The sequence below is a fragment of the Hippocampus zosterae genome, chromosome 1 (assembly GCF_025434085.1).
Source record: "Hippocampus zosterae strain Florida chromosome 1, ASM2543408v3, whole genome shotgun sequence".
Taxonomy (NCBI): Eukaryota; Metazoa; Chordata; class Actinopteri; order Syngnathiformes; family Syngnathidae; genus Hippocampus; species Hippocampus zosterae.
In genome coordinates, this window is record NC_067451.1 from 3,716,142 (window position 1) to 3,733,025 (window position 16,884).

At 48.0% G+C, this 16,884-nt stretch overlaps 3 protein-coding genes and 2 long non-coding RNA genes across 9 annotated transcripts in view; 2 read left to right on the plus strand and 3 right to left on the minus strand.

Annotated features, from left to right (window-relative positions):
* LOC127599255 (uncharacterized) overlaps positions 1 to 16,884 on the minus strand; it is a 59,919-nt gene that overhangs the window by 26,523 nt on the left and 16,512 nt on the right. The window lies entirely within an intron of this gene.
* On the plus strand, positions 171 to 9,383 carry rela (v-rel avian reticuloendotheliosis viral oncogene homolog A). The gene is made up of 12 exons (XM_052062528.1): positions 171 to 352; positions 1,803 to 1,838; positions 1,954 to 2,099; positions 3,517 to 3,662; positions 4,065 to 4,156; positions 4,955 to 5,089; positions 5,740 to 5,844; positions 5,968 to 6,183; positions 6,284 to 6,364; positions 6,439 to 6,525; positions 7,224 to 8,531; positions 8,902 to 9,383. The coding sequence occupies exons 1-11, from the start codon at positions 346 to 348 to the stop codon at positions 8,030 to 8,032; spliced, it is 1,860 nt and encodes a 619-aa protein (XP_051918488.1). The 5' UTR covers positions 171 to 345; the 3' UTR covers positions 8,033 to 8,531; positions 8,902 to 9,383.
* Positions 9,647 to 10,916, minus strand: c1h11orf68 (chromosome 1 C11orf68 homolog). Of its 4 annotated transcripts, none has more exons than XM_052062692.1 (2): positions 10,808 to 10,916; positions 9,647 to 10,422 (listed from the first exon to the last, which is right to left on the minus strand). In XM_052062692.1, the coding sequence occupies exons 1-2, from the start codon at positions 10,888 to 10,890 to the stop codon at positions 9,669 to 9,671; spliced, it is 837 nt and encodes a 278-aa protein (XP_051918652.1). In that variant the 5' UTR covers positions 10,891 to 10,916; the 3' UTR covers positions 9,647 to 9,668. The 4 variants fall into 4 exon arrangements, with proteins under 4 accessions (XP_051918652.1, XP_051918678.1, XP_051918660.1 ...); XM_052062718.1 differs by having other exon boundaries at positions 10,746 to 10,916; XM_052062700.1 differs by having other exon boundaries at positions 9,647 to 10,468; positions 10,746 to 10,916.
* drap1 (DR1-associated protein 1 (negative cofactor 2 alpha)) lies at positions 11,770 to 15,553 on the plus strand. 2 transcript variants are annotated; one of them, XM_052062764.1, is made up of 7 exons: positions 11,770 to 12,018; positions 12,334 to 12,406; positions 12,730 to 12,823; positions 13,056 to 13,181; positions 13,971 to 14,061; positions 14,154 to 14,242; positions 14,685 to 15,553. In XM_052062764.1, exons 1-7 carry the CDS (start codon positions 11,977 to 11,979, stop codon positions 14,869 to 14,871), a joined length of 702 nt encoding a protein of 233 aa, XP_051918724.1. In that variant the 5' UTR covers positions 11,770 to 11,976; the 3' UTR covers positions 14,872 to 15,553. The 2 variants fall into 2 exon arrangements, with proteins under 2 accessions (XP_051918724.1, XP_051918733.1); XM_052062773.1 differs by lacking the exons at positions 11,770 to 12,018; positions 12,334 to 12,406 and adding an exon at positions 12,418 to 12,562 and having other exon boundaries at positions 12,701 to 12,823.
* On the minus strand, positions 12,730 to 14,028 carry LOC127599243 (uncharacterized). The gene is made up of 2 exons (XR_007962079.1): positions 13,902 to 14,028; positions 12,730 to 13,207 (listed from the first exon to the last, which is right to left on the minus strand). It is a non-coding gene; the product is annotated as an uncharacterized LOC127599243 (long non-coding RNA).

A 16,884-nucleotide genomic window follows, 5' to 3' on the forward strand; every position in this document is an offset into this window, starting at 1 on the left:
TTTTGTGTGGAATTTTACAGTGCGGGTCTAAATGACCCACAACATAATCAATGAGATTTTTTTCAACATAATATGAGGGTTAAGTAAATAAATCGATGCGGCGTCATCCATCTCAGGACAATAGTGTTGCCGCTTTACCGGAAAATGCCTGTGTTGTTGTGACATGTGGCTTGACATCGCGTCCCGGCGCGGCGCTGGGCCGTATCTCGGTGGGCGGAGAGAGGAGGCGCCGACTCCAGCGAGAAGCTCGGATTCGAGACCCGTTTTTGCCAACTCTTCGCACGGTTTGCCGCTTATAACCTTGACAAAAGGAGCCCAGAGAGTCCGCGGGGTACAGTGGGAGCCATGGCCAGTAAGTGGAGCCGCTTTCGCTTGTTTTGCTGCGTGATTGCTCACTTTTTGGGGAGCGCGGAAGGGGTAGGGAGGTGAAAGTGGACGGGGTGTTGTTTTGCGCCCAGGGGAATCCCCCCCGCGGCCAGTGGCTTGTCAACGTTTGTTATTCCTTACTTACTTAGGCGAGCGGTATCCTCAAGGTGATCGTAGGAACTTGTGTTGAAAGGAATAACCTTCCTGGTATGAGTGAATGTTGAGTTGGGGACGGGCCTGTTGGGTCACGTATTTCCTACTACGACTGTCGAGGCCCCGAACTTCGTTTGAAAACGAAGTCATTTAATATATAACAGCCTCGCTTGGGGGGGGGGCATACTGTTCAATATGCCACATCCAAAGGTATTTTCCTGCGTGTGAGCGATGCGCCCACAGTTCGTCTTAACTTAAAAGATGTCAGATGTTATTGTAGTAGGTGTTAATCTTGGTCGAGGTGGACTCCATGGTTGGTGTATCTATCACACATTGGATTGTGAATATGTGCCAGTAGGTTCTCAAACTTTTTAAACCTAGTATAACTTCAGAAATACTTAAGACACCGTTGTCTCATCAAAAAGGAGACAAAGGTTTTATTCCCAAAAAGTATATCGCTGAAACATGAAGCAGTTTGAACACTGTGAGAAAATATCATAATGACCCAATCGAAATGTATTGCAAATAAAACTTGGAGTAAAATGAAGGTCTTAAAACAAACAACTGTTCAAGATTGAATGCAAATGTGTACCATAATGAATTTGTGGAGCGCCAATATTTTGTCTTCTTTTTTCGGAAACTTCTTTTTAGGATGCAGCCGACTGCAACCATAATGGCTTTACACTCCGTTACTATGCTAATAAAAAATGCTAATGGTATTTGGTATGTGAAAAGTGACGTGATTCTCAAGCAGCAGCACGCCAAGTTAAAAGTTCAAAACAACTGAACTGCACTTAAAAAATGACTGTAGTGGAGTGCACTCCGAGTTATGGCTTTTGTTGGCCTCATGGCTCTCTTTCTCTCGTATTGTCTTTAAGTTTTATGCAACCAACTTGAATTGTAAAGCGTGTCTATAGAACGTAAACATATCTCCATCTCTTTAGAGTTCGTCAGACCACATGACCCTTGTGTCGCACCTCACTTCATTTCATGAATTGCAACAATTCACGAAGCATCTGAAACTGAAGAACGGCTTTGTCCATGTGTCATTTGACACCATCTCCTTTTTTTTCCGTCTTTTGCGGGGTGGGTTTTCACCACCATGCATGTCAAGTCAGCATGTTCAGTGCGTGTCTGCGACCTTTTACCTCTTAGGACACTTCCACTGTGACCACACCAAGAATAAGAATTTCCTAACAAGCCACAAATATGTGCCGAAACGGTTTTCCGTGTGTCGCGCGACCCTTTTGTGTGTTTCAAAATTCCCCTTCTGGCCATTCCAGGTGTGTACGGATGGCCAATGAACGCGCTCAACCCAGGTACGACGACTCATCCTGACAAATAGAAATGATGAAACAACCACCCGGCCTCGCGGTGACCAATATGAAACGGTCATACGGTGTATTTTAACCACATCGTTGTTGCCTTGTCAAGTCCAACCAGCGAACCCCTTCATCGAGATCATCGAGCAGCCCAAGCAGCGCGGGATGCGGTTCCGGTACAAGTGCGAGGGGCGCTCCGCGGGCAGCATACCTGGGGAAAAAAGCAACGACACCACCAAGACCCACCCGGCCATTAAGGTGAGTTCACCTCGTTCAATTGTGCAAAGCACCACAAAAAAAAATGGCGTCGCTTATAAACAGTAAATATGCGACAGGACTGTGATCCCATCCATCCATCCATTTTCCATACCGCTTGATCCTCACGAGGGTTGCGGGTGGGGGGGGGGGGGTGCTGGAGCCTATCCCAGCCGTCTTCGGGCAGTAGGCGGGGGACACCCTGAATCGGTTGCCAGCCAATCGCAGGGCACACAGAGACGAACAGCCATTCGCACTCACACTCACACCCAGGGACAATTTAGAGCAGTGGTCACCAACATGGTGCCCGCGGGCACCAGGTAGCCCGTGAAGACCACTTGAGTAGCCCGCCAGTGCCTGGACATTGTGATTTGCTAGTAGAAATTATGATTTAAAAATGCAAACATTGGCAGTACTGTGAGACATTTCGAAACACGATCAAAGTCTGACAATTTAAATCATCAAGTATTAAAAATAACACATCCTCATATTATTGAAGGTATTTTGGACAAATATGTTATTTCAGACGTGTATCAATTTGGTAGCCCTTCACACAATTGGTACACATGAAGTTGCTCTCACCCTCAAAAATGTTGGTGACACCTGATTTAGAGTGTTCAATCAGCCTGCCACGCATGTTTTTGGAATGTGGGAGGAAACCGGAGCACCCGGAGAAAACCCACGCAGGCCCGGGGAGAACATGCTAACTCCACACAGGGAGGCCGGAGCTGGAATCGAACCCGGTACCTCTGCACTGTGAAGCCGACGCGCTAACCGCTGGACTACCGGGCCGCCCGACTGTGATCCCCAAACACTTAATTATCATTTTAAACACATCTTATTACATTACCCTTAAAATTTGATTCGATTTGGAGAAAATGCGCAAGGATGAAGACTCTCGGTAGCTTCCACTCGCAGCCCAGGCTAAGCAGAGCCCCTACCCAACATCCAAAGCTCCTTGGTCTGGAGAGAAGTATCACTTCAATACCAATTGCAGTGCAGACAGTTTTGCCGGCATCCTCGGGCGTTTCAGAACGCGCACAAAACTCGCGGGTGAAAGCCTGCTAGCCTAATGCTAACTAGGGCTATAGTAGCTTGAGCTTGTGTTTTGTTTTGTTTTTTTCCTAATAGTTTTTATTATATTGAGACTTTTGGTCTTTCAATTCAGTTGTAGCGCAGGTTTGTTACTTTATGTTTTTTTATTTTTTCAAAACGACATTGTTTTAGTTTTGCTTTAGTATTGCGATGCTAACCTCTAATACTAAAAGCCATGGGGAGGCTAACGGAAATGAGCGCAGACGTTCCGATCAAACAAAGCTACGTACACACTGGATACAAAAATATCCGGACTCCACTTCTGCCCATGTGTCTCCTTCTATTCAAAATGTGTGTGTGTGTGTGTGCGTCTGTCCCATCACAGGTGCACAACTACAGCGGCCCCCTGCGTGTTCGGATCTCGCTGGTGACAAAAAACACGCCGTACAAGCCTCATCCGCACGAGCTGGTCGGAAAAGACTGCAAGCACGGCTACTATGAGGCCGACCTGCAGGAGAGGCGGATACACAGGTACGTCTAGAAGCGAGCGCCATGGAGTTTGAGTCACATGTGACGACGGAATGGTGGTGGTGGTGGGGGGGGGGGGGGCCGACGTCCACTTTTTACACACTGCTGTTGGGCTCCTGTCTGGCACTTTGAGCCGCGTGGATCATTAACAGCACAGATTGGCTCATGACATGTTTGCCTTTTAGTTGTTGTACGCACACGTCAGTCAAATGAAAAATTGTTTCGCAAGACGAGTCGGGTGCTGGCCCAGTCGCTGTCGCATAATTGCATAAAACTGACCTGTCGCAATAAGTACCGAAGAGATAAATCAACCGTGCTTTGCCTGTCTCCATGTCGTTAGGAAATGAACGAGTATTTGTTGTCAATAACTCATCATTTGCGAAACCTGTGCTGTGTTGTTGTCAGTTTTCAGAACTTGGGCATTCAGTGTGTGAAGAAGAAGGATGTGATTGAGGCCATCACATGTCGGCTGCAGACTAACAACAACCCTTTCAACAGTAAGTGGCGAACAAATACAAGACTTTTATTTTGATTTTTTTATATTTTTTAGCGAATGCTACCTGCCAACATGAAATCCAATTGACTGGCTAGTAGAAAATTTGCATCGAGTCCTGCGAGGGATATTTCTTCAAATACCCAGACATTTATTTTCTGGTTGGTCTTTCAAGTTATGTTGAAAGTTGAGTTTTGGTAAGTTTTGAGGCCCGGTAGTCCAGTGGTTAGCACATCGGCTTCACAGTGCAGAGGTACCGGGTTCAATTCCAGCTCCGGCCTCCCTGTGTGGAGTTTGCATGTTCTCCCCGGGCCTGCGTGGGTTTTCTCCGGGTGCTCCGGTTTCCTCCCACATTCCAAAAACATGCATGGCAGGCTGATTGAACACTCTAAAAATTGTCCCTAGGTATGAGTGTGAGCATGGGTGGTTGTTCGTCTTTGTGTGCCCTGCGATTGGCTGGCAACCGATTCAGGGTGTCCCCCGCCTACTGCCCGGAGACAGCTGGGATGGGCTCCAGCACCCCCCCGCGACCCTAGTGAGGATCAAGCGGCTCGGAAGATGAATGAATGAATGAATATTTGTGTTTATTCCTCGTGATTTCAATATCACCCAAGTAGGATTCTGATGATCTATTTCTTCGGCCCTGCAATCATTTTGCTGCCGCCGGGGGAGTACCCTCCCGCGCACCCACCACCAGACCCCTCCCCGTGTTTAAGTGTGGAAGCCCGCCTTGTGACAGGATGCAGTGATGAGATTGCTTGCGCCACACCCTCACCCTCTCCCTGCTGTGTCTTGGCTGCAGTTCACGAGGCCAAGGTGTGGGAGGAGGAATTTGACCTGAATTCGGTGCGGCTCTGCTTCCAGGCCTCCATCACGCTGCCTTCGGGGGACCTGTTCCCCCTGGAGCCCGTCGTCTCGCAGCCCATCTTTGACAACAGTGAGTGATGCAATATGCGCATGCAGCGCCCTCTGCTGGATCCGAACAGGCATGGCCGCTGGTTATTATTTGAACTGATTTCCCGTATACATAACCCCCCTCAAAAAAATATTTTTTTTTATAGCCAGTCCACTTTTAAGATTCCTCCCTATACTGCTTGATACTGCTTTTTCTTGATTCAACACACACGCACACAGTGGTCAATTTAAAATGTTCAGCGCCTCTCCTCAAGATGTTTTTAAAAAGGCAGCGAGAGCAAAAACGGAGATCATTTGAACTTTATTGAACTATTTAACAATGCACGCGTGTTATTCTTTTACCCAATCCTCGTCCACAAATCCATCAAAGTCCTCATCTCCTGTATCCGAAACGTTCACAATTAAACATGTCACAACTGTATTTTTGGAACTCGGTGACCCGCGATATGCGTTTTATGGTCATGAAAATACGGGACCTAAAAACTCCTGGAATCCCGTCACCACAGCGCTTCGTTGCAACGCGGCCCATTACGTCATTAGTAAATGAGTAAAAACGATACCGTTGCAGCAAGAGATTCGATGAGTTCGTTCCTCAAAAATCAGCGTTGTTATTCGCCCTTGTATAGTTAAAAGTTCTCAACCTCTCAGCGTTCTGTTTTTTTCTCGACACAGGGGCTCCAAACACAGCGGAGCTGAAGATCTGCAGAGTGAACCGCAACTCGGGCAGCTGCAAAGGCGGCGACGAAATCTTTCTACTCTGCGACAAAGTCCAAAAAGGTCAAACCTGCTGTTCAGTGTCTGGAAGGGGGGGGGGGGGGGTACTGGGGGTTCGGTGTGTTTTGGAAGGCGAGGTCCACTTCCTGTTTCAAACTCTTCCTGGCATGTGCTCTCTCAACACAGAGGACATCGAGGTGCGCTTCTTCCAGGACTCCTGGGAGGGCAAGGGAACGTTCTCGCAGGCCGACGTCCACAGACAGGTGGCCATCGTGTTCCGCACGCCGCCCTACCGCGACGCCAACCTCAGCGAGCCCGTCCGCGTCAAGGTGCAGCTGCGCCGGCCCTCGGACCGCGAGGTCAGCGAGCCCATGGACTTCCAGTACCTGCCCGCCGACCGGGGTATGACTCTCGAGCCCTCCCTCCAGCAAATGCGTGGCCTAACCGCCGTCTGATTGAGTTTCTTTGCGTCACCCCCCCCCCTCCCCCCACACCTTTCCAGACGAATACCGGTGGAATGAGAAGCGCAAGCGCACCAGCGATATGTTCCAGAGTCTGAAACTGGGATCTCTGCTGTCTACAAGTATGACCCGAATGATAGTTCCCCCTCCACCCCCCTCCTCATAAAAATGCTTACTAAGCCCATTTGGATTTCAGGGTCAATTCCGCCACCCGATCGCCGACACTTCGGCCTCGCCAGGAGGACGGCCCCAACCAAACCCCCGCCGATGATGGCGCCAGCTTGTGAGTCTGCGCGTCGTTTTCTTTATCCCTCCGCACGACATTTAGCCGGATTTAAAAGGTCGCACTCACACTGGCGGGAAGCAACAAAGTATCGGGATGCCCTTCCTGTCCTTTTTCAGGCTCTGCGCCTCATTTTGTTTTTCCAACAAATTTTGATTTTGACTCCCTCCTTTGACTTTTGAAAACGGAATTCTTTACGCGATTATTGTTGTTTGACTTTCGGCTTGGTCCCTTCAGTTAGCTGAGGAGCACTTTGTCAAAATAGGCTTGTACTTAAAAAAAAAAAAATTTTAGGCTTTGCGGATGATGCCGTCTTATCAAGGAGAAAAACAAAAACAAATTTGGGGAAGCAAGAAATTTCTCTCATGCAAAAAAAAAAAATCTTAGCTAATTTTCAGACTCTTATTTTGTGTAAAAGAAATACAAATTTATTTTAATTAAATAAATTTAAATAATTGTAAATTAATTACAAATAATTTTCAAAGGTTCGTTATTGTAGCAACGAACCAAAGGATAACTTGTTTTATTCTTTATCTATTTTTCAAATTCATCTAACCATGAATCGGTCGTCGGAATTTTATCCCGACAAATACCAGAGTCGGCACGAACCTTAAAAAATAAATCCCTTCGCAGCCGGGCCCTATTTGTCGTTAGCTAGTTTAAAGTTTTTGAAGTTGCCGGTTGCGTTTGTGCTGCAGTTCCACCTGCTGCCAGCGGGGCCAAGGCGCAGCCCTCCTTCACTCACATGCAGCCCAGCCAGATGTTGTCGGGCCAGTCCAAGGCGGAGTCCTCCCCCTGCTCCTTCTCCTCCTCCCCATCTTCCAATTCCGTCGCAGCCACGAGTCAGACGTGGAAGATCATGCAGAGCTTGAACCTGGGACCGCAGCCCCAAGCCATCCGGGTTTCGAGTTGCTCCACCAACCACCCGCCCGTTTCCAGCCAGGACTACCCCACCGTCAACCTGTCGGATCTTCAGGAATTCTTCCCCAGCATCGGCTCGGTCGTCACCCAAGAGCCCCCGGCCTCGCAGGGGAGCGCCGCCCCCTCGCAGTCCTCCAGCTTCTTCACCTTACTGGGCTCTCAGTTCCCAGCGGACGCCAGCACGGTGGAGGAGGGCATTCCGCAGTTCCCCAGTTTTTCGGAAGCCCAGGCCTCAGGAACCCTGGACAGCCTCGACATGGACGACTTTGTGGACCTCCTGAATCCGCCGGACGAGAGCGGCAACGGCCAGCAGGCCGGCCACTCGGCGGCGGCGACGGGCGCAGCGCAGAACGCTTCGGACCCGGCCGGCAACCCGGGAAGCACCTGGATGAATTATCCCAACAGCATCGTCAACCTGCTCCAGAACGAGAGCATGATGGACGTCTTGACCAACAACGGCAACAACCCGCAGCGGCCCGCCGTGCTGGACGAGTTTGACGACTTGATTTCCGTGGATGAGGATCATCTCATTTCCATTTTTAACAGCGCAAGCCAGGCCGGTTTTGTTTCGGGACACCCCACTTAAAAAAAGTTCATTGAAGAGCGCCGCTCACATCCGACACGTCTGGAACGCCCTTTTCAGCATTTATTCCACGTCCATTTCCCGAGATGCTCTTTGTCCTCACTCGCTCAGACAATTCAGGGCACTTGACACAACGACGCGTCTTGCCAGTAACATGATTTCCACGACTGCACGCCCCTCAATCTGGCTATCTAGGATAAGATCCGTGCACTAGTGACAAAAAACAACAAAAACATTTTTAAAAAGCCAAACCGTTTGAGCATTTCTTTGAAATCCAGCTTTAAGTCCATGTGCTAGCTCGTTGCTAACCACGCGCTACTTCAAGCCCTAACCTTCATTTGTGGCGCGATAATCTTGCATTTCCTTGGTTCAGCCCTTAAAACGAGTGATGCACTTCTCGTCGTTTTACCAGTACAGAAATGTCATCCGGTCAGGGGGGTCGGGGGGGGGGGGCGTTACTGCAGTTCCATCTTGGTTCTCCTTGCACTGCATTGTATGACAAGTGGGCGGCCCGGTAGTCCAGTGGTTAGCACGTGGGCTTCACAGTGCAGAGGTACCGGCCTCCCTGTGTGGAGTTTGCATGTTCTCCCCGGGCCTGCGTGGGTTTTCTCTGGGTGCTCCGGTTTCCTCCCACGTTCCAAAAATATGCGTGGCAGGCTGATTGAACACTCTAAATTGTCCCGAGGTGTGAGTGTGAGTGCAAATGGTTGTTCGTTTCTGTGTGCCCTGCGATTGGCTGGCAACCGATTCAGGGTGTCCCCCGCCTACTGCCCGGAGACAGCTGGGAGAGGCTCCAGCACCCCCCCCCCCCCGCGACCCTAGTGAGGATCAAGCGGCTCGGAAGATGAATGAATGAATGAATGTATGACGAGTGAGGACAAAGAGCCTAGCAGGTACTCGTACCTGGACCTAGAGCTGGATTTTTCTGCTATTGAACAAATGCTCAAATGGATTTCCATCAAGGTTGTTGAAGTTTTATCACGTGTTCACCGTTTTGTTTTTTGTTTTTTTTTCCCCCGACGACAGCAGGTCTTCTTTTCTGACTCGGATTGCAAACAGACTTGAAGGTAAGTCTGTGCAGCGGTGTCTTCAAAGAGTCTGTCACCTTTTGTTACAATAGTGGACCAATGTCTTTTTTTTTTTTTTAACATCTCGCCAAATGGTAGTCATGTGCTCAGAACCAAATGAAGGGTCTACTTGTAAATAACACGGGCAACGTTCACGTCTGCTTGCATCGCAATGAACTGTGAAAAGGTGTCATGCCTCCTCTTCCTCTTCCTCCTCCTCCTCGTTTGTGTCATTTATTGCCGTTTCCCCGCAACCTTTGAGCCCAGGCAGCCATTTTACATTTGGATCCGCTCTCGTGCCAACTTATGTTATGCCCAAAAACAAAACCCATCGGCAGAGTGTTGTTTTTTTTTTTTTTTTAAAGCTTGGCAATCACTGATCACTTATCGTTTGGCAACGGCTTCGACTAACTGGATTCAAACCCTACTTGCTTTATTGTCGAATAAAAGATTCTTGGAGATGTTTTTGAACTTTGAAGTGTAAATTCATCCCAAGTTTTGCAGCATAAAGCAAAAGCCGGAGCCTTCAAAAGGTACTTTACTTGGCAATTACGGAACTCTTGCCATCGGGCTTATGTGACATACAGGTTGGTGACTTTGTTGACGATGCGCGAGCGCCTCGGCACACAATCCAGGTTGAATTTACTCTCATAGATGGTGGGATAGAGCTTCCAGCGGTTGTTTCGGTAGATTCCCAGGTATGTGTACACGTCCGGCTTGTAGGCCAGAGGACACTTGACCCCCGAGGCTCGGATGTGAGCTTCCAGCTGGACCACTTGGCTCTCGTCTGTGAAATTTTCGTTGTAGACGCAGATGACATGCTGGTCTCCTTTGACGGGGTCGTACGGGCTGACTTTGGCGCTGCAGATCTTGCCGTCCGCCGTCGCTCTGGCCACGCCCTCCCACGCCTGGTCCACCTTGAAGCCGGGGTCCAGGTGCATGAGCCACTTGCCCGAGAGGACGCCGTGGTTCAGCGCCAGCTCCTTGACGTTCTCAAAGGTGACCGCCCGCCCGCTGGCCACCAGTTTGTCCCAGCTCTCCAGGAGAGCGTCCACATCCCAACCGTCGGACCAATGGTCCGGGCCCAGCACAGAGATCTGGCCCACGGGGCCCACGCCCAGCTCCTTGTTGCCAAATCTGCTCACTCGTGACGGCCTGTTGCTTTCCAGCCAGTCGTCGAACTCCGATCTGGGGGTTTTTCTCGAGTCGAACACGATCCAAGGGTCCATGTGTGCTGCCAAGGACTCGGCAGCATAGGTCTCGGCGGGGAACAAGGGGTCCATGTCGCCTTCAAACGAGGATGCCGCTTCCTCCTCCATGTTGCTCCTGTAGCTCCTCACACCTACTGGGGTTGAAAATTCTGGGGTTGAATCTGAAAAAACACATGACACGCACATACGTATGTGTGTAAATATATTCTTGATGTATTCATATATATATATATATATATAAATATATATGATTTGTTTATAAAGTTGCCGATTTTGCATACTTGTTTAGCTTGATCCCAAAACGTGTCCTTTTCAACCCGCCCCGTTTGCCGTGTAACAGTGGTATAATTAGAAACCTTCCGTTCCAGGAAATACCGCCCACCCTCGGAATCGGGGTGGGGGGGGGGGGGTGTAAGATTGCAACGAGTAAACTGTTACGCGTTTTGTCAAACGTGATGAACAAGGCTGTCAAACCGACGTCAAAATAAACACGAGTTTACCTTCCGACTGAAACCTCCGGCTTCCAGGGGGCGCTGTCTTGTCTGTAGCTGGAAGAGTTACAGTCGTGTAAATCTTCATCCATCGATTTGCGAGCTGGGTGTCCATCCGTGGGTCCATCCTCAGTCGGCCAGCGGGGTACACCCAGAACTAATGGCCAGCACACATAGAGAACCAACTGTTCCAATACCCGAGCGAGGAAAGAGGAGTGCGAACTCCAAACACGAATCGAACCAGGGACCTCTGCACTGTGAGGCGGACGTGCTAACCAGTCTCTCTGTGCCCTGCAATTGGCTGGTGACCGGTTCAGGGTGTCCCCCGCCTACTGCTCCAGCACGCCCGTGACCCTTGTGATGATAATTTAGATTTAATTTAGATAATATTAGAAATTAAATAAAAATTAGATAAAATTAGAAAATGGGTTGATGGATGTTCAAAGGAATCGTGACAAGAGTAAGAAATTGGGGAGTGTTTGAAATTTATCCTAAAATGTCTGAAATGAGGTGGACATTCTCAATGGTTTGGATCGGACAAGAAATGCGCAAGCACAGAACGGTGAAAAGGATTAGAATACGGCTAAAGAGTATGATTTCTGAAAATGAAATGACACACTTGTAAGCATGACACTGTTAAAATATATGTATTACGATACAATACAATACAATACAATACATGCTGATTTATATAGCGCTTTCACAACAGCGGCAGCTGTAACAAAGCGCTTAACAAAACAGTTAACATCAAGTAAAACAATAAACACAACACATAACATAAAACACGGACAGTCGTGCAGTCCTAACCACTTTTCCGTCACACGTAACACGACACGTCACACGATAATTTAACAGCATCTTAAATCTCTCCGTTTACACAATCGCCCCCCCCCCCCCCCAACCTCGATCATATGTTTAAAATTTCGCCATAACTTAAGGGTGACGATCGGGCGTCAGGACCTCGCGGACACCAAGCTACGCAACCACCACCGGAGTGACGACGACGTGCTAACGTGCTAAGCTAACGGCTTAGCCCGACCGGGACGGTCGCGCATCTATTTGGGTGTCTGCCCGCCGGTGGACCTTTTTTCATTACTCCGGAGTAATATTTCATTTTTTTGTGTGTGTGCCCGTGTGCGCGCGTGCGTGTGTGTGTTACCCATCGGGTTTACTTCACAATGCCGAGCAAAAAGAAGAAATACAATGCGAGATTTCCACCGGTAAGTGTTTACCGACTGCCGGTGTCCCGTCCAGCTAACATGAGCTAATCTTACTCACTGCTAATTTGTCATTCTAAACTTGATTTGCTTTAGGTTGTACCTTACCAGATGAACACAAAACATCTGTTAGTCGAAACGCGTTGAAACGCACTCGCATACTTGCAAATTTGTGCCCTAACCTATCTCAAGTTCGCCACTATTTCGCATTGTTTTTAGCACGGCGAGCTGCTGTGAAAGCGTTCCGAAACATTTGTGCACGTCTTTGATCTTAACAAACACTTATTTGGGGTTTTTTGGTGCTATCTTCTTTTTCAGGCAAGGATTAAGAAGATTATGCAGACGGATGAAGAAATAGGCAAAGTGGCTGCAGCAGTACCAGTTATTATTTGTATCCTTCGTGCCTAACGTCTTCACTTTGCTGTGTTGAGGAGGGTTGGGAAAAAAAACGTCAAGCTTTCAAAGTTGGGGAAGGAGATCAAAATGACCAAAATTGATGATCAGGAACGTCTGGACTAAAACAACCACATTTCATGCAATGGCAGTGGTATATTGATTTACAAGTGCCTTATCTTATACTTATGCCTTACATTTGACAACAAATTTGTACCTGATACTTATGGCTTTACCTTGGGGAACCCCATTCGATTGCATAAAAGAAAGTTCTGTGTCATCCTCTTCAAAGCCATGCAGGTTCCTTTACCACAACATCAGCGAGAGCCCTGGAGCTTTTCCTCGAGTCTTTGCTCACAAAGGCCTGTCACGTCACCCAGTCCAAGAATGCCAAGACCATGACAACGTCACACTTGTAAGTTTTGCCGTCTATTTGCTCCTTTTTTTTTTTTTTGGTGCTCTATCATAAATACCGTGAGATGCCACACGATGCTAGCAAAGCTTTTTTAACAAGGAAATGGGGGGCGATAGTTTGTCCAAAGCCAGCCAGTTCGATACTCTCACGTCGCTCAAGTCACAAATACTACAAGAAGTTGTCGGCAAGCTCAAAGGTGATACTTGATCTTTGTGAATGCGTGTGTGGACAGAAAACAATGCATTGAACTGGAGCAGCAGTTTGATTTCTTGAAAGATCTGGTGGCAACTGTGCCGGACATGCAGGGTGACGGGGACGAGAACCACGCTGAGGCGGTGGGGGAAAAGCCGCCACGCAGGTATTGACGTGTTAATACATCCTCTACTCCAGGCATGTCCAAAGTCCGGCCCGGGGGCCAAATCCGGCCCGCGGTCGAATTTCATCCGGCCCTCGGCCCCTGTCATAAAATCAGTGCCGTCTGGCCCGCAGGTTGGGCGCAATGGAACACGTGTTGCATTGACTGAGGTCTCGTAGACTGGTGAGTGATGTTTCATAGAGTACTGCTTCCCTCTAGTGGCTAAATGAGTAATATCATTCACTAAATGAGTAATAGCATTTAGACACTAGAGGGCATCACTCACGAGTTAACAAGACATCACTCCGTGTTTATATTGACTGATATGTCATTATTTCAAATGATCCTTGCAGTTGTGGATATGTGTATTGCTTGTTCATTTCCCTGTTGTTCGAGTCAAAGGTTTTGTGACTATTGAAAAGTCATGGTGATACATTTTATGTTTCAAATCAATCAATTTGCACTCAGGAGACTTCTGTTTTAAGAAAAAGTCAAGTGAATAAGCAGTTGCATGTGATATACCCGTTTCAAATCAACCAAAAGAAATTCTTAAGATTGTTGAAATTAAAATAAAAATGGAAATGTGAAACAGACTGGCTTACTAAAATTTGTTGAACAATATTGTTGTTCAATGTAAAGAATGTCAGCCAAGGTCGGCCCCCCGACATTTTACCACATAAAATCTGGCCCCCTTGGCAAAAAGTTTGGACACCGCTGCTCTACTCCAAATGTCAGGTTTGCATGAGAGTTTTTTTTTTTTTGTGTGTTGATGGTGTTGCTTTTCTTCCCTAGGGGTCGAAAACCAGGTTCCGGTCACAAAAACGGAGGGGCCGGCTCAAAAGGCAAAGACAAGAAGTTGTCCGGAACGGAGTCAGAACAGGAGGTGGGAAGCGATTCGCGCCGTTGGGAGCCGTCTGGGTTCCCGTTACCGCGTCTTAACCATTTATGTTGGATTTGGGGGTGGGGGGGCAAAAGGAGGACTCTGAAGACAGCGAGACAGATGGGGACGAAGAGGACGGCTCTCAGTCAAGCACAAATCTGCCGGCTGCCTCCAGGTTCCACAGGTACAGGCTCAAAGGCATCCCCCAAAGAATGCCGGTCGTCTTCTGCACTTCTTGAGGCTGCGTGCAAGCGAGCAAAACGGTCACAAGACGCGCATCTCGCTTGTACACAATCATGAACTCCAGCAAGATAAATGACTGGATTCACTCATTAAATTAGTCAACATAAAAATAAAAAAAAGTAAAATAAATGACACACGGCTCATGAATGGTAGCTAACCTGAGTTAGCCACACCCTGCGACAGTCATTCGCCGACGCACACGTCACTCACCAAACCGGGGTTTGCCTTTTGACACAGTGTGACCGTTCATTATTCGGGGGGGTTGGGGGGGGGGGGACTGAAGATTCAATAAAAATGTATTCCACAACATTTGAATTGAAGAATCACCGCTAATGTCGTGCTTTGTGCATCTGTGTTCTCGCCTCTGCACGTGTCGTTTGTAGCGCTGGCGCAACCCCAAAGTACCCGCACGGGGGCAACGTGGTCACGGGGGACGGCGCGGCCCAGGCGCAGCCTCGGGTCCCGGTGGCCTTCGCCCCGCACCCTTCCATGATGAGCACTGCGCCGCCTCCGCCGGCTGCCGTGCTCGAACAAAACGCGGACTACGATGACGAAGACTATGACTCTTAGCTCCCCTTTCCAACCCCACGCCCCCTCGTCACACACACATTTTTTTACCCCCACCCCCTCAGTTTAAGTTGCTATCACGGCGGTCGCTCGGAGCAGAGGAGCAAAAGACTCTTCATCGGGCAAGAGGCCACAGGAAAGAAGAATCTGGTTGTACATTGCGTTTTAATTTTGTGTTCTCTTTTAAACTTGGGATTTTATTTCATTGGAGACGTAAATCCAAGCAAAATAGTTTTAAGGACTTCCTGTTTTCATTTGTATACTTTTGTTGTTGTTGTTTTTTTTATGCCTACAGACAAAATAGGTGTGGTTTGTGTTACTTTCAGGCATTTCTCCCCCTCACTCCGCTTTTGTTTTCTTTTTAATTCATGTTTTTATTCCCCCCCGTTTAAAAAGACCACAATGCAGACACCTTCCCGATTTTTTTTTTTTTTTATGAACCCCACTTAGTTTCTGTTTCTGTTTCTGCCATAGTCATCTTCTGACTACTTTATTGTTACGTTGCATAACCCCCTCCCTTAATTTTTTTTTAAAGAATACTTTTAATGCTTTCATTGAAAGTAGACACAGGTTCCCATCTTTGTCCATGCTCCATATTTCCACGTAGGCAGAAGGAAGTTGCATTGTAAACTTTTTAACATTTTTATTTTGTACGGATTCAATAAAAAAAAATCTCATATTTCAATTCAGTGCCCCATTTTTTTCCCTCATGCATATGTCAGTGAGGTACAAATAACGTTAGCAATTACATTTACTGAACTGGAAAGTTAAGTACAACTCTACATAGGCTGTGATTTTTTTTTAAGGGAGGGGGGGATCCACTTGAGCTAGCAACACACTTTTGAGAATCTCTGCACTAGACCATTTTGTAGATCTTTGACATCTGCGTGTTATTTTGCTGCCGTGGAGGACATACTTTGATTTGCCATTTCAAAACGGACGTGATGGAGAAAGGAAGCGCAGAGGGGGAGGGCAAAGGTAGCAAGGGAACTCATTAAGGGCCCCCCCCCCCCAGGAAACAGTTTTTCCACACGGCAGCCAGCGGGGCCAAGAGGTGCTTCTCTTATTTTCCAAACATTTCCCTTTACAGTGAAAGATGTTTTTTGTACGTGTTTCAATCAAGAAATTGCAAGTTAAATGTGAAGATTAAAGATAAATAACAAGTGAAGACCTACTTCTGAAACCCCTTGTATACGTAGTCGAACGTTAATTGTATTTTCTGCGGCAGCATGTCGATCGACTAGTGAGCAAGTCCGTCGCTGGTTCGAACCCCGGCCTTCCTCTGTGTGTAGAGTTTGCCGTTTCTCAATGTGCACGTGTGGGTTTTCTCTGGGTACTCTGGTTTCCTCCCACATTCCCAAAACATGTATGATCCATTAATTGACCACTCTAGAGTGTCCCTAAGTTTGATTGTGAGTATGACTGTTTTTTTTTTGTGTGCCCTGCGATTGGCTGGCAATCAGTTCGGCATGTACTGTCCCGAAAACACCTTGGATAAGCTCCAGCACACCCGCAACTTTTCTGCCCAATACTGTCGTGGAATTGCCCTTAATTGTTCTACTGCTGCGGCCCAGTAGTCCAGTGGTTAGCACGTCGGCTTCACAGTGCAGAGGTACTGGGTTCGATTCCAGCTTAGGCCTCCCTGTGTGGAGTTTGCATGTTCTCCACGGGCCTGCGTGGGTTTTCTCCGGGTGCTCCGGTTTCCTCCCACATTCCAAAAACATGCGTGGCAGGCTGATTGAGCACTCTAAATTGTCCCTAGGTGCGAGTGTGAGTGCGAATGGTTGTTCGTCTCTGTGTGCCCTGCGATTGGCTGGCAACCGATTCAGGGTGTCCCCCCGCCTACTGCCCGAAGACAGCTGGGATAGGCTCCAGCACCCCCGCGACCCTAGTGAGGATCAAGCGGTTAGGAAGATGAATGAATGAATGTTCTACTGCTTGACACTCTACGCCTCCAGGGTGGGGGAAAACAAAGAAATGAGATACCTTTTTCGCTGATAAGTAATCGTTCCAGGA